General features: G+C 39.2%; 1 protein-coding gene across 3 annotated transcripts in view; it reads left to right on the top strand.

Moving 5' to 3' along the window:
- Positions 1–14,545, top strand: part of GRIN2A (glutamate ionotropic receptor NMDA type subunit 2A) — a 500,965-nt gene that overhangs the window by 291,903 nt on the left and 194,517 nt on the right. For all 3 annotated transcript variants that reach the window (XM_069085705.1, XM_069085697.1, XM_069085690.1), the window contains exon 3: positions 9,689–10,281. In XM_069085705.1, the coding sequence (XP_068941806.1) occupies positions 9,689–10,281 (593 nt within the window). The remainder of the gene's footprint in view (positions 1–9,688; positions 10,282–14,545) is intronic.

Genomic DNA, 14,545 nt, shown 5'->3' with positions numbered 1-14,545 from the left:
ATGATGCTGTGATTGTCATACTAATTGTCATACTAATGGTGACGAAGATGATGACAGCTGATAAGGAAGACAGTTCCACAGGCTAAGCAGGGGGTGGAAAGGCTGCTCTCTACACTGCAGGCGGGAATACCCAAATCTATGAGGTCCCAGAATTGTTTAGGGGATTAGAGCTGGCATTTCTGGATTACTTTTATTTTTCCAAAGGGTTTTACCTACATTATCTCATTGAGAAGCAGGTAAGTACAGGGAGATTAGAGGACCTGGGTGGCATGGTAAATAGAGCCCCAGACTTGGAGTCTAGAAAATCCAGGTTTGAATCTTATTCAGAAACTTATTAGCTGTGTGACCATAGGCAAATTTCTTGACCTCTCTGAGTCTCAATTTCCTTATCTGTAAAATGAGAGGGGTTGATCTGTTGGTTTATAATTCTCCTTTATGATCCTATGATCTGATTGGGGAAGATAGGACATTGAAGCAGCAAGCACCTTAGAATACCCAGGATGAATGCTAGCACAGGTTCTTTGATCTGCTTTTATAAAGGAAAGCAATTGAAAAAAGGTTTAACAATCTTACTTTAATCAAATATATATAATTTACCTAGTTCAGGGGGGAAAATCAGCACTCTGAACTTCAGAGAATACAAATAGAAGTTATAAGCAGACAAAAAATACAGAAAGAGAAAATAACACAATTCAACACACCAACAGACAAAGCTTCTAGCTATCTGACCATTACATACATACATAGTTCCCAGAGAGAGAAGCACCAACATCTAGGTTTTCAAAGTTGGGGGGCTCAATGGCTGCCCAGAGTCTCATCTGGCCAAATCACATGACTTCCCAGAGTGAGCCCCAAAGCAAAACCTCACATATGTGTGTGTGTGTGTGTGTGTGTATGTATGTATAGCCTTCTCCAGGGTCAGAGAATATCACAACCCTCATGACCCACCGCCCCTGTTCCACCCTTTGGCAAACTCCTCCCACCATAGGCTCCATATAACCACATTCAGCCTATTAGGGGGCAGAGTTTATTTTCAAATCAGGAAATGTCCTCAAATTCCCTTAGGCTTATTAAGGGGCAGGGAAGATCTTTAAATTCCCTTACCATTACAGACATATAAACAGGCAACTATAATGCAAGATAGAATGTGATGAATTCTTTTTCTTTTTAAAGGTAAAAATAAGTATGGGTCACTAGAGGTAGAAAAAGGTAAAAAAAAAATTTTTTTTCAACAGGCAAAAATAAGGTAATAGGCAGAATTAGAATTGAGATGTGGGAATCAGTCCTCACCGGGGCTTTTTTGTCCTTTTCTGGTCACCAAAGCCCATATGGAGACCCTAGGTTCCCACGTCCTGCTGTTTCTGAGGCAGTCCTCTGGCTTCTTATTTAAAACAGCTTGTTCTGTCTTCAGCAAGGCAGGAAGGACAGGGAGGGAAGTGCTTTGCCTCAGAATGAAGTGGGAGTCTGAAATCTGTTCAAAAAACCTACTGCAGGCAAGAGGATTGCACACGTCACTGAATAAGCCTGGTCCCACAGCTGGCCAAATGGTCAGCCTGCATGATAGGGAAAGTACAGGATGAATGATTTCAGGAGGAGATAAGTGCAGCAGAGATGGACCCTGCAATCATGGCATATAATAGAAGGAACGCTCTGTGGCTGGAATGACTGAGTAACTCTATATATTGGAATGGGAATCCTTGAAGCAAAACCAGTCCTCAGTCATCTCACATCTACGCATCAAAATAAGAAAAAGATCTAACACTGAGTGTTCTAGCGTGCCAACGCTCTGCATTTATGCTTTGTGAATAGCTCCCTTCTCCTGGTCCTCCAAAGATTCCAACTCCCTTGGAAGCTTTTAGGACCAAATATTCCTTTGAAGTTTCTGTTTGAGATATCAAAGTAAATAGAAAGTAGTGCACTGTGATTGCAAGGAGGCCAGGGAAGTTAGGGACATTTTTTCTCCTAGCTGAGAATTTTATCATATTAAGGAAAGACAGTTAGTTTTGCATACTGTACAGATGAGTCAGCATCAATGGAATGAATGTACTGGTTTGGGGACATAGTGAATTATTGTCAGGGGTTTGAAAAAACAATCTGTTAGAGAAACAGGGTAGAATCTTCCTTAATTTACAGGGGACATATGTGCTGTCTGGGAGGACAGTGCATACAAATGCCTAAGATTTTTGGAAGTCTTTCTAAATGAGCAGATGAACAAACTGAGTTTTCTGAGTCTAGGGGGCAAAATGTAATAAAATGACTCCTCTCAGTGTATGTGTCGAAACATGGTATTGACACTATTCTATCTAGGCTAATATTCAAGAGTTCATGACTGAGCACATATAATGTAATTTGAGGGGGTTTCAAGCAGCACCGATGACTATTTCTGGCTCATAAACTGTGATTCCATTATTATTGTTTAAGTATTTTGTGTATTGAACAGAGTTCCCTCCCCAAATCTCCTTTTAAAATGCAGAAGTACATGAAAGAAGTTATAATTAAAAAGAAGTTATAATCAATCAGTGAATCATTTATAGTAGGCACCCTTAACCTAGGTTCTGAATTTGTGTTTTCTTTTTTTTTGTTGACTGTATTTTTATGAAATTGTTTTCCTTTCTAATTTATGTATTTTATTTGTGCACTTAAAAATTTTATTTTGAGAAGGGTTCTATAACATTTTGCAGATTAGGAAAAGGGGTCTAAGACACACAAAAGGTTAGCATCTTCTGATTTATAAAAGGCTTCCTATGTGCTCAGAATTGTGCTGGGAACTAAAATACAAAGACACACACACACAAATAATCCTTTCCATCAATGGTCTTATGTTGTAAGAACAATTCATAAGTAAAAACACACACACATATACGCATACGTATATACACACATATAAAGTGACCCTGCAGTTGAACTTTGAAGGGAGTGAGGGATTTCAATAATAAAGGAAAGAAGGGAGTCAGTGTATTCATGGAATGGACGACCACCTCTGATCGAATCGAATGTTGTATATGGAGAACAGCAAGTGGGCCAAGCTAGAAGCTGGAATCTAGAGTGCATAAAGGAGAATAATGAATAATCAGCATAAAAAGATAAGCTGGAGTCAGGTTGTGAAGGGTTTTGCATTTCCATCATGTGTTTATATTTTATTATGCAGCAATAGGAAGCTACTGGAGCTTTTTGAGCAAGAAAGTAACCCAGCCTCATGCTTTGGTGATTGTTTTTTTTTACTTTGGCAGCCATGTGAAGGATGAGCTAAAGAGGGGGAGAAACAAGGCAGGCAGACCCATTGGGCACATATCACATTGTTCAGGCAAGGGGTGATGGGTGCTTGAACTACTCTGGTGGCTATGTAAATGGAGGGGAGATTTATGCAGTAGATGTTATGAACTTGGCAACTGACTGAATATGAAGGGTGAAGAAGAGTGAGGTATTAATTATCTATCTGTCTGTCTATCTGTGTATCTAAAGGCCTTCAGTCAGCTTAAGCACGAGATAACATTGGCAATGTTTTCTTGAGACAGGTTTGGGACTCAGAAAACACATTGGGAGAAGAAACTTATCAGAAAGAAAGAAAAAGGGAGAGGAGGTAGGAAGTGCCAAGAACAGATATCAAAGTTTTGCTTAGGGCCAACCTTTTCTTTTTTTATTACCATAATTAATAAAATTAACAAAAATTCCATCTCCAATAGAAAGAAGGTACATAGTCAAATAATGAAACCAGTATAGAAGAAGGTTCCTGCTCCACTTTTTCAACTGCACATAGAGGCTGCTGTTTTGGGTCTCCTGACTCATACTCTAGTCATTAGTCTCTTGAAATGAGCATATTTAGATCTAGATCAACTAGCATCTATTAAGAACCTTCTATGCTATATGTCAGGGAATGAGCTAAGTGGTAGGAAGAAAGGCACAAAAGCAAAAACCAAAATTAGTCCCTGCTCTCAAGGAGTTCACAGTCTAATGGGGAAGATAACATGGAAATGACTCTGTACTTGTAAAATATCTATATCTATATATCTATACATACATATTTAGATAGATAACAGACAGTCTATGTCTATCTATCTGTCTGTCTGTCTGTGTATAATAAATTGGGTTGGGGGTTGTCTCAGTGAGAAGGCACCAGGATTTCATAGTATTGGGAAAGACTTCTATCAGAAGATGGGAGTTCAGCTGAGATTTGAAGGAACTGAGGGCAGTTAAGAGGTAGACATGAAGAAGGAGAGAGTTCTAGGCATGGGGAATAGCCAAGGAAAATTCTGAGTCAGAAGTAGGGTGTCATGTTTGAACAGCAAGAAGCCCAGTGTCACTGCGTCACAGAGTATAGGGAGAGGAGTGAGTTGTAAAAAGACTGGAAAGGTAGGAAAGGGACTGGTTATGAAGGTCTTTAAAGGCCAAATAGATGATTTTGTATTTGATCCTGGAGGGGATAAGAAGCCATTAGAGTTAATTGAGTGGGGGCAGAATGTTATGTGACATGGTCTGACATATACTCTTGGAAGATCAGTTTGATCATTGAGTGGAGAATGAATTGGAGTGGGGAGAGAGTGGAGGCAGGGAGATGGACCTTCAGGTGTGAGGTGATGAGGGTCCTTACTAGGGTAGTGACAGAGAGAGATGGGTATATGCAAGAGGTGTTAAAAAAAAGGTGAAGTTGACATGACTTGGTAACAGATTGGAAATGGCTGGGGGGAGGAATGAAGACAATATCTAGATTGGAAGCCTGGGTGACTGGGAAGATGGTGGGTGATAGAGAAGTTAGGTAGAAGGGAGTGTTTAGGGGAATGGGGAATGAGTTCAATTTTAGATATGTTTAGTTTAAGATGTATCTATGATTTCTAGCTTGAAATATCTAATAAACAGCTAGAGATGGGAGATTAGAAGTCAGCAGATAGGCTAGGGCTAGACAAGTCGCTCTGCATGGAGATGACCATTGAAACCATGGGAGCTGATGAAATCACCGCATGAAAGAGAATTGAGGGAGAAGAGAAGAGTGTGAAGAACAGATCCCTGGGCCACATGTGTGACTAGTGAGTGTGACACGATGTAGATCCAGCAAAGGATAAAAGAGGAGTGGTCAGAGAGGTAGGAGGAGAACCAGGAGAGAGCAATCCCAGGAAAATTTAGAGAAAAGAGATGATCCGGGAGATAAGGACGATCGACAGTGTTATAGGCTGCAGAGAGATTAAGGATGAGGACTTGGATGTGGAAATGAAGAGATTTTAGTTATTTTGGAGAGAACAGTTTCAGTTAAATGATGAGGTCACAAGCTAGACTAGAGAGTTTAGAGATTGAGAGAAAAGAGTGGAGCCACTTATTGTAGATGACCTCAAGAAGTCTGGCCACAAAAGGGAGGAGAAATATAGGACCATAGCTAGCCATGATGAATGGATAAAATGAACTTTTTCAAGGAGAGGTGAAACACAGACACCATTTTAGATAGTAGGGAGGCAGCCAGTAGACTGGGAAACTAGTGATACTGGAGAGATGATAGGACAATTCTCTGGAGAAGATGAAGTGGAATGGAATCACTTATAGAAGTGAAAAAGCCACCTCTTCATATGGGTGAAGAATGGGAGTGGTAGAAGGCATCTGTATATCTGATGAGAGGTGGAAAGTAGGGGAGAAGAGGAAGCTCTAGAGTGGAAGAATGTATACTAAGAAAGGAGATTGCTATCACCTGTGGGAGGGACTTGAACTAAGTGGGAGGTGGAGCATGGGGTCCTAATTGTAAATCCACGAAGAGCCTTAGAGACGTGAAGAAAGAGGGAAAAGGGGAAAGTTTCTCCATCTTGGAGAGCCATTGGGTTAGGGAGAGAGTAAAGGTAAAAGTTGGTTCCCTAAGCCCTCTCCGCAGATGGCCCTATGCCATCTGGATCCGCCCAATGTTGCTTTGAGAAATGCCACTTCTGGGGTTGTTCTTTGAATGTGTATCACATTCAGAGTACCACCCCCTTGGTACGCCTTTTCCTCTACTTCCCCGGCTGCCAGTGCTTTCCTTCCTGAAATTACCTTGTGCTTATTTTCTAGATGGCATGTATTTATTTACACATGTCAATAGAATGTAAGCTATTTGAGGGTGAAGGCGGTTTCTTTTTTTTGTTTTTATATCTCCAGTATTTAACACAGAATCTGGCCCATTTTAAAAAATTCAGAACAACTCTTTGATTTCACTGGAATACAGAATTTCCAGGAAGAAAACAAACTCTATGAATGCAGATCTGCACCTGCTCTGCAACTTTAAAGTGAGAGAATTCACAGACAGGGGCAGTACAGTATGGAGCAGAGTTCTGACAGGCCCTTTGGGCAGCACCCCCAAGCCAGATTAAAATGCAATCGGGAAATATTTGACAGAATAAATAAAATACACTGAAATCAACCATTTAAAAAACTAAGTTAATGTGTGGTGTCTTTTTTTTCTATCTGAGTTTGAAAGCAGTGGTGTAGAAGACACAGAGATGGTTTTAGAGTGAGAGACACCTGGGAACACAAGTCCCCTTTGGTGATTCTCAGTAGCTGACACACAGGAGATGCATGATAAATGCTTGTTGATTGATTGGAAATTAATGAGTCAAGGCTAAGTCTGCAGGAGCTGGAGTTTCCTTTGGGGAATGTATTCATAGATGCAAAGCAGATGCTAAAATTGAGTTGTGTGTGAGCTAAAACTCATATGTGTTAACTCCATGAAGTTGCTGTGTCCTAAATTCAGTCTATTTGAACCAATGCTATAGCAATCATTTTGCTGTTTTCCTTCCAGAATGTTTTTCTTTCTTGAGGATCTTTATGTTTGAAAATGCTGGGAACACAGAAAAAGAGATCTTAGTATACACTTAACTAGTCACTGTGTGGACTTACTTCCTTTGCTGATACAGGCTCAATAGTGTCACAGTATTTAGAGTTGGTAGAGACCTTAGTGATCAATACATCCAATCCTCTTAATTCAATGACTTCTTCCTAGGAGGAATCCCCTCTCTCTTCCTCTTTTTGATAACACAAGTTTTAAGCTGCTTTTGAAAAATGATGTTAGTGAGTTCCTGGGACTTCTTTAATTGTTTTTCTTGAATTGGGCTGGAAGTAAGGAGGGTTAGCTGGGCTCAACTGTTCATGAATCTCTCTAATAATATCACTTTGTAGTCACAGGGCTTTTCTAGCCCCCCATGGGAGATTTATTTAGGCTATTGTTTATATTAAGAATTTTTTAACCTAGTCAAATACATGGGGACATTTGCAACTCATACACACTCCCAAGTGTGGCCAAAAGAAAGTTAAATGTAATTCCTATTTGATTTTAATGTGTTGATATATAAATAAAAAAAGAAATATACAAGCGCATTCAGTTTTATAAGAACATGTGGCCCACAGAGATCCTCATGCATGGTGTTAGGCCCCCCATTTCTATTTGAGTTTGACTCTACTTTCCTACATTAATAAAACCAAAGATCCAGGCAATTCATAAGAAGATAGTAGTAATACATCATGGTGGATGTGGCTTGTTGATCACTCAGATAAATCCATGGCACTTAATGACCAGGGAACCAAGAGACCCACAAAATGTCTTCATGGAAAACAGTAACTAAATGGGACCCAGCACACGCAGGAATTTTGCATGCAATGCAAAAATAATTCAGATGCTCACTTTAGTGAAAACTAGACATGGTAACTGTGGAATGGAGAGGATAACATGGCCATACTTCCAATGAAGTCCAGAAGCTCTCAGAAAAGAGAAAATCCAACCTTTTCCAAGTGACATTTTGCTCAGCCTCAAGTCAGGCCTTTTATTCGGGTGGCATCTGACTGAATATCAGATCAATGAGTAAGCAATGTGGACTAAGCATTGGTCTTGCTCGGGGTCTTATACTTGTCATTTTGGAGGAGATATCAAAGCAGTAGAAGACTGTTCCTTGACTTCAAAAAACTTTAGGAATTTAAATAAGATTTTTCATAGAATTTATAACCTGGGAAGAAATCTTAAGAAGCCATATGATAACCCATTGCCATCCCCATCTCTGGGTGGCCTTACATGTCACCATGTAAATGTATATTTATTCACTATTGACTTTATTTTGTGCCTATCATTTCCTTTTGAATCAGTGGTTCCAAACTATATATTTTTTTTAGTGTATCTCTTTGGCAGTCTGGTAAAACCTATGGACTCCTTCACAGAATTACATTTTTAAGACCACAAAATAAAATACAGAATATATGAGATTCCAAAAGAAACCATTTATTATGAAATTTATTTTTCAAAACATTAAAAAACAAAAACAAAACAGTGTTTCAGTCTTAGATTAAGGACCCCTTCTTTAGGCCATCCCATCATTGAATTTTTCCTTGGTACCAAAAAAACAAACCAACCAAAAACAAAGCCCCAAAACACTTCATCAAAACCTACAGACACAATAGCCATATCTGACAGTATATACCACAGTCCACACTTGTATCCAACCTTTCTTTTGAAAGATCATTGGTACATAGAAACATGGGTGTAGAGATGGAAAGGACATCATTGTTGTTCAGTCATATCTGACTCTTTGGGGTTTTCTTGGCAAAGATACTGGAATGGTTTGCATTTCCTTCTCCAGTTCATTTTACAGATGAGGAAACTAAGGCAGAGTTAAGTGACTTGCCCAGAGTCAGTTAGTAAGTGTCTGAAGCTAGATTTGAACTCAGGAAGACGAGTCCTTCTAATTCTAGGCTTAGCATTCTATCCAGTGAGCCACGTAGTTGTTGAAGGGATTTTTCAGGGGCCACCAATTCCAGCCCTCCACTTTACAGATGAGACAATTTAGGCCTGGGGAGTTTAAGTGACTTGTCTAATATCACACAGTTGGTAAATATCTAAAGTAGGGTTTGAGCTTAGGTTCTGACTCAAGAGATAGCATCCTTCTCATTTTTTACTTCTTCAAGACCAAACTTGCTCCTTGCAATCTATTTTTAGGCAGCCTGGTAGCACAGTGGATAGAGCACTGGACTTGGAGTCAGGAAGAGCTGAGTTCGAATCTTGCCTCAGATGATAGCTACGTGCCCCTCATTAGCTTACTTAAACCTTTCTCAACTCGTTGCTTCATCTGTAGAATGGGAATGATAGCACTTCATAGAGTTGCTATGAGCATTGAAGGAGAATTCACGTAAAGCAGTTGACTAACATTAAAATCCTCTCTAAAAGTTAGCTATAATTATCTTGTTTGTTTGTTTGTTTTTTCTATGTTCTACTTTCTTCAGACTGCTTCAGTTCATAGGATCATAGTTTAGAGGTGAAAGGCACTACGGAGATACTATTACTTCAGCCTCTCAACAGAAATTGAGCACAGGAAACTACAATGATCATTGTTGATAGGAAAGCACAGATAGTACTGTAAACCCATCCTGATCCTCACCCCATTTAGCAATTGAGGAAACTGAGGCAAAGAGTGTTTAGGTGACTTGCCCCAAATCCCACAATTATAAATGTCTCAGGTGGGATTTGAACCAAAGTTCACCTGACTCCAGGTCCAAGTCTCTCAGTATTTCTCTGAATTTTTCATATTTGTCATTTCCGATAGAACAAAGCATAGATTGTTAGGTTCACATGCCACAATTGGCTCAGTCGTGTCTCAGTCGTGGGCAGCCTCTTTATTTCTGGTTGTGTGTTTCTTTATTTGGCATGGCTTCTATTTTGCCTCATGTTATATTGTGGTGTTTTGTTCCTCTATTATAGGATCCGATGTCTACCTTTTTCCAGTTTGGAGCTTCCATCCAGCAGCAAGCCACTATCATGATGAAAATCATGCAGGATTATGACTGGCATGTCTTCTCTGTGGTGACTACCACCTTTCCTGGCTACCGGGACTTCATAAGCTTCATCAAGACCACGGTAGACAACAGCTTTGTTGGCTGGGACATGCAGAATGTGATAACCCTGGATACTTCCTTTGGGGATGCCAAGACACAAATTCAGCTAAAGAAAATCCATTCCTCCGTCATCTTGCTTTACTGCTCTAAGGATGAAGCCGTTCTGATTCTGAGTGAGGCCCGCTCCCTAGGCCTGACGGGCTATGATTTCTTCTGGATTGTTCCAAATCTGGTTTCTGGCAACACAGAGCTCATCCCCAAAGAATTTCCTTCAGGCCTCATTTCAGTCTCCTATGATGACTGGGACTATAGTTTGGAGCAGAGAGTAAGAGATGGGCTGGGGATTATCACCACTGCTGCCTCTTCCATGTTGGAAAAGTATTCATTCATTCCTGAAGCCAAGACCAGCTGCTATGGACAGATAGAAAAACCTGAGCTCCCACTGCATACCCTACACAAGTAAGAGGAAGTCTTTTTATTTCCACATATAGATTGATGGGGTTTGGTTTGGGATATGAGGTCACCAACCCCCCTGCTAATTCTAAGCAGTAGAATGCCTTTTGTTATACACTTCCTTTTTTTGGAAGGGGTAAGAAGGGAGAAAAGTGGTTTAGATACAATTTTTAATCTACTTCAGGAATTTCCAGTGAACAAATTGCCTTAATCATTACAGAGTAGTATCATATCTCTAATTTTTACTCTTAGAAACACATTCAAGGGATTTGTCCAGTGTCCTGTTGCTAGTATGTATGTAGCAAAAGCAGGACTTGAAGCCATCTTGAATTTGAGGGTAGTCATATCGTTTCTGGCCATACCATTAATAATAATGAATCATATTTACATAGCCCTTTACAAGGAGAGTATATTTTATATAAATGATCTCATTTGATAATCATTGACATTTGTAAAATTTACAAAACATTTTACACAATTCCATCATTTGAGCTTCACAGAAACTCTGTGAGAAAGGTGCTACTGCTGTTATCATTCTCATTTTATAGTTGTGGAAACAATCTTGGAGAAGGTGAGTGACTAGCCCATGGTCACATAGCAAGTTTCAGAGGAAGAGTCTGAACCCACGTCTTCCTTATTTCAGGTGTTATGCTTAATTGTCTATATCACATTTCCCTATCCTATAGCTGTGGCCTAGTGCCAAAATTGTTAGATCCATATTACAAATAAGGAAATTGAGGCAAAGAGGCTTACCTTAAATGGCTTACCCAAGATAACCCAGCTAATAAGGAGTGGAACTTCAATTTCAAGCCAGATCATAAGGGCCTAGATCTAGGAAATTTAGGGGCCATCTCTTCCAGCCTCCTCACTTTACAGATGGAGAAACTGACACCTACAAAAATTAAGTGATTTGCCCAAAGTCACACAGATCACTGTCAATACTGAGATTTTAACCCAGGTCCTTTGACATGGTCTAGAGTCCTTTTTCTTTTTACTATGACACACAGATCTGATTCAAAATGTACAACAGTACCTGGTTAGGATTTATCCCAGTCATCCCCTTTCAAATGGCTGTATCTGTTCAGAGATTTAAACCAATACTTGTGGTTGTACTAGAGTTGGAGTCAGGATCACCAGGGTTAAGATACTGCTTCAGATGCTAGTTATATGACTCCCTTACCCTTTATGTGTCTGAGTTCCCTCATCTCTAAAATGAGGAAGTTGGAGTCAATGGTCTATATGGTTCTTTTAGCCCTTTATTATCCTATGATTCCATGAATCTCAGCCAATGAATAATGTTTAAAGAAATGCTAAAACTGGGCACTCTTAAGGGAGAATATTCTGAGATTCATGTCGTTCCTTTTATCCAGAAACATTGTGTTCAAGGGAGCACAATGGCAATTGTCATTTGGAAAGCACAGATGTTGTCATAAGTTCATCCTCAAACTTTCATCGAGTTTTAAATCTGTTAGACTTTAGTGATATTACCTAATAGAATTACTTAATATCAGAGTTGGGGATGGGGGAAGTCATGCTCTTTTATGCCTGAAATCATAGTCTGAAAATGAAGTCATACATTTTAAAAATTCACTGCTTTTTTCCCTTTCTTTTCCTGGTAACCTCCTTAAATATCTTATTTCCAATTGTCATTTTCTATATTCTGAATCATTTCCAAATTCTCAGGAAGTATGCTCAGATGAATTAAGACCTGACACAGATACCCATGTGGAAGCACGGTTTCTACATCCAGCCAGACCCAAAGAGAAGCTGGACTAATGAGTTCTCTCAGCTGATAATGAGACTTGCCTTACAGCTGGAATATTTGGGAATTTGCAATTTTGATAGAAACATTAGTCAATTTGCAAGCAATGGAAATATAATTTTTATGGGGGGAAGAGAAGCAGTGAGTGATGAATGGCTCCCTATTCAGATTTCTTCACAATTACCACCCCTTGGCTCCTTCTCTAAAAAATACCTGCTGGTATGAAATCTGGCTATATTATTTCCAGAGGTTCTGCTTTTGAATGCAGTAATTTTATAAGTGGCATTTCAGTTCCACAGAAGCAATATATCAAGTGTGGTAAATCATCTCTCTGCATCAGTACTGAGTCTACTGAGTTGGCATTTATTGAAATATCACTCAGTTTAGAGATATACTGGTACCCACAGTCGGTTGGTAGCCAGGTGACCCTCTCTCTAGCTACTCATTACAGGTAGCACATTATATCTAGGCATGATGATGGTTCTTTGTTTTGTCCAGTGAAGATTGGAACCCATGCTTCCTCAGTTTACTTCTAGTGGAAAAAGGTCTAGGGAAAGCCATTAAAAGGGCTGGGAGATGGAGTTGGGGTCTGGATTGAAGGATGTTGCAATTTGGTTGCAGCCCAAGATAATTAGCACTCTTTAGTCTGGCTAATCAGAGAAATTATGATTAAAATTGATAAGATTATGAAGGAAACCTAGAAAGATTGAACAAAGACTTTTATCTAGCTGGATTTCAGTATGTTAGGAGTAGATGTTAGCCTCAAAGTCTGAAAGTGTCATATTTAAGAAATATAAAAGAAACTTCAACTTTATGTCACAAGGAGTAAACTTTTAGGACTCACTGAAAGAATGCTAATTTTTGCATATATATATATATATATACACCTATACATATATAATCACTTTAAGATTTTCAAAGTTCATACAATATTTTATTTGTTCCTCATAGAAATCCTATGAAGTGGGTGGTCTTAGTACCCATATTTTTCAGTTGTGGAAATTGAGGTTCTGAGGGTTTAAGTGACTTATCCAGGGTCTCATAGCAAATAAACATTTGAGATAGGATTTGAATCCAGGGTAACCTGACTCCAAGATTAATTCTCTGTCTACTATTCCATGCTACTTCTCCTACTTAATAGTAAAGTAGTTCTGTGATAAACTGTGGAAGCCATGCCTTTTCACAAAATGTTCATTGGTAGATTACCTGGACTTTGGGGGCAATGCCATTTCTTGTATTCTCATGGAGTTTGGATATAGTTACAATGACCTATCTTGCTTAGGGATGAAAATGGAACCTAACATTTTCTCTGGAATGACCTGGAGATGAAATTATATAGTCTTTTTAATATTCCTGGAGTTTTCACAATAGCAAAGGGGGGAGGGAGAGGAATGAGGATGAAGAGGAGATTAGTAAGGGGAAGAAGTTCTTTATGTTGAATATTCTGGGTTTTACAAAAAGCATTTTGAAAAAAACAGTCAGCAATTTTTGAAGTTCAAAAATAGCTCAACTGTATTATGCAACACACTCTTTGCTACTGCAGTTATTAAACATCTGTTCTCCCGCCAAAGCACAGAACATATCCATGGGTAACTTCCATTAATGTGAATGGAAGTTCTTACCTGCCATTAACAGTGCTGCGCTCTGATTGAGCCTGTTTCAGATTGTTCAAGATAGCCAGATGTTAGCCATTATGTTGACCCCCACACAGAAACAAAACAAAACCCTGCATACGTATTAGCCAAGAAAGTTTATCATTCTCTCTCCCTCTCCTTCTCCCTCTCTTTCTCCCTTTCCCTCTCCCTCTCTGTCTCTCTCTCACTCTGTCTTGTCTTCTTCCTGATTCAAAGAATTAGTGATAATAGAGTGCACAAAAACCTCACTTGAGACCTTAGCCCTATATAGAGGGCTTTGATTATGGTGGGGTGGAGGTGGAGGTGGGTAGAGGAAGAATTGAATGAAATATGAAGTAGATCCATATTTTATGAAAAAGCCTAAGAAGATCTTTTCTGTTTTTCCTTATATTCTTCACTTTTATGCATATAGATTTAAAATGTGCATCATGGACATTCTATTCTGGGTTGCTTATTCATCACCATCATCGTCATCATTAAATAATGTTCATATAAGCATCATTAGATGATGGTAATGATGGTTATGTTGATGATACTGATGCTGATAACATCATTTCAAGGATTTGTGATTTTCTTAGTGTTGACCTTTCCTAGAAACTCAACAATATCAAAAGGGGCAGCTAAGCATGACAGTAGTTAGTGTCCTGGCCTTGGAGTCTGGAAGTTCTGAGTTCAAAGCCAGGAGAATACACTTGTATCCCAGGGACACTACTTAAACTTCTAATAGTTGTGTAATCTTGGGCAAATTACTTAATCTCTGTTTGCCTCAGTTTCCTTAGCTATAAAATAAGGATAATAATAACACCTACATTTCAGAGTTATTGTGAGCCTCAAATGAGATATTTGTAAAGCCCTTAGCATAATTTTTGGCATA

The sequence above is a fragment of the Petaurus breviceps genome, unplaced genomic scaffold (genome assembly GCF_028583685.1).
Source record: "Petaurus breviceps papuanus isolate PSGF00001 unplaced genomic scaffold, PetGlider_PUasm1.0 118, whole genome shotgun sequence".
Lineage (NCBI taxonomy): Eukaryota > Metazoa > Chordata > Mammalia > Diprotodontia > Petauridae > Petaurus > Petaurus breviceps.
Note: the sequence above shows the minus strand (reverse complement) of the source record. Positions and strands in the feature narration are given on the sequence as shown.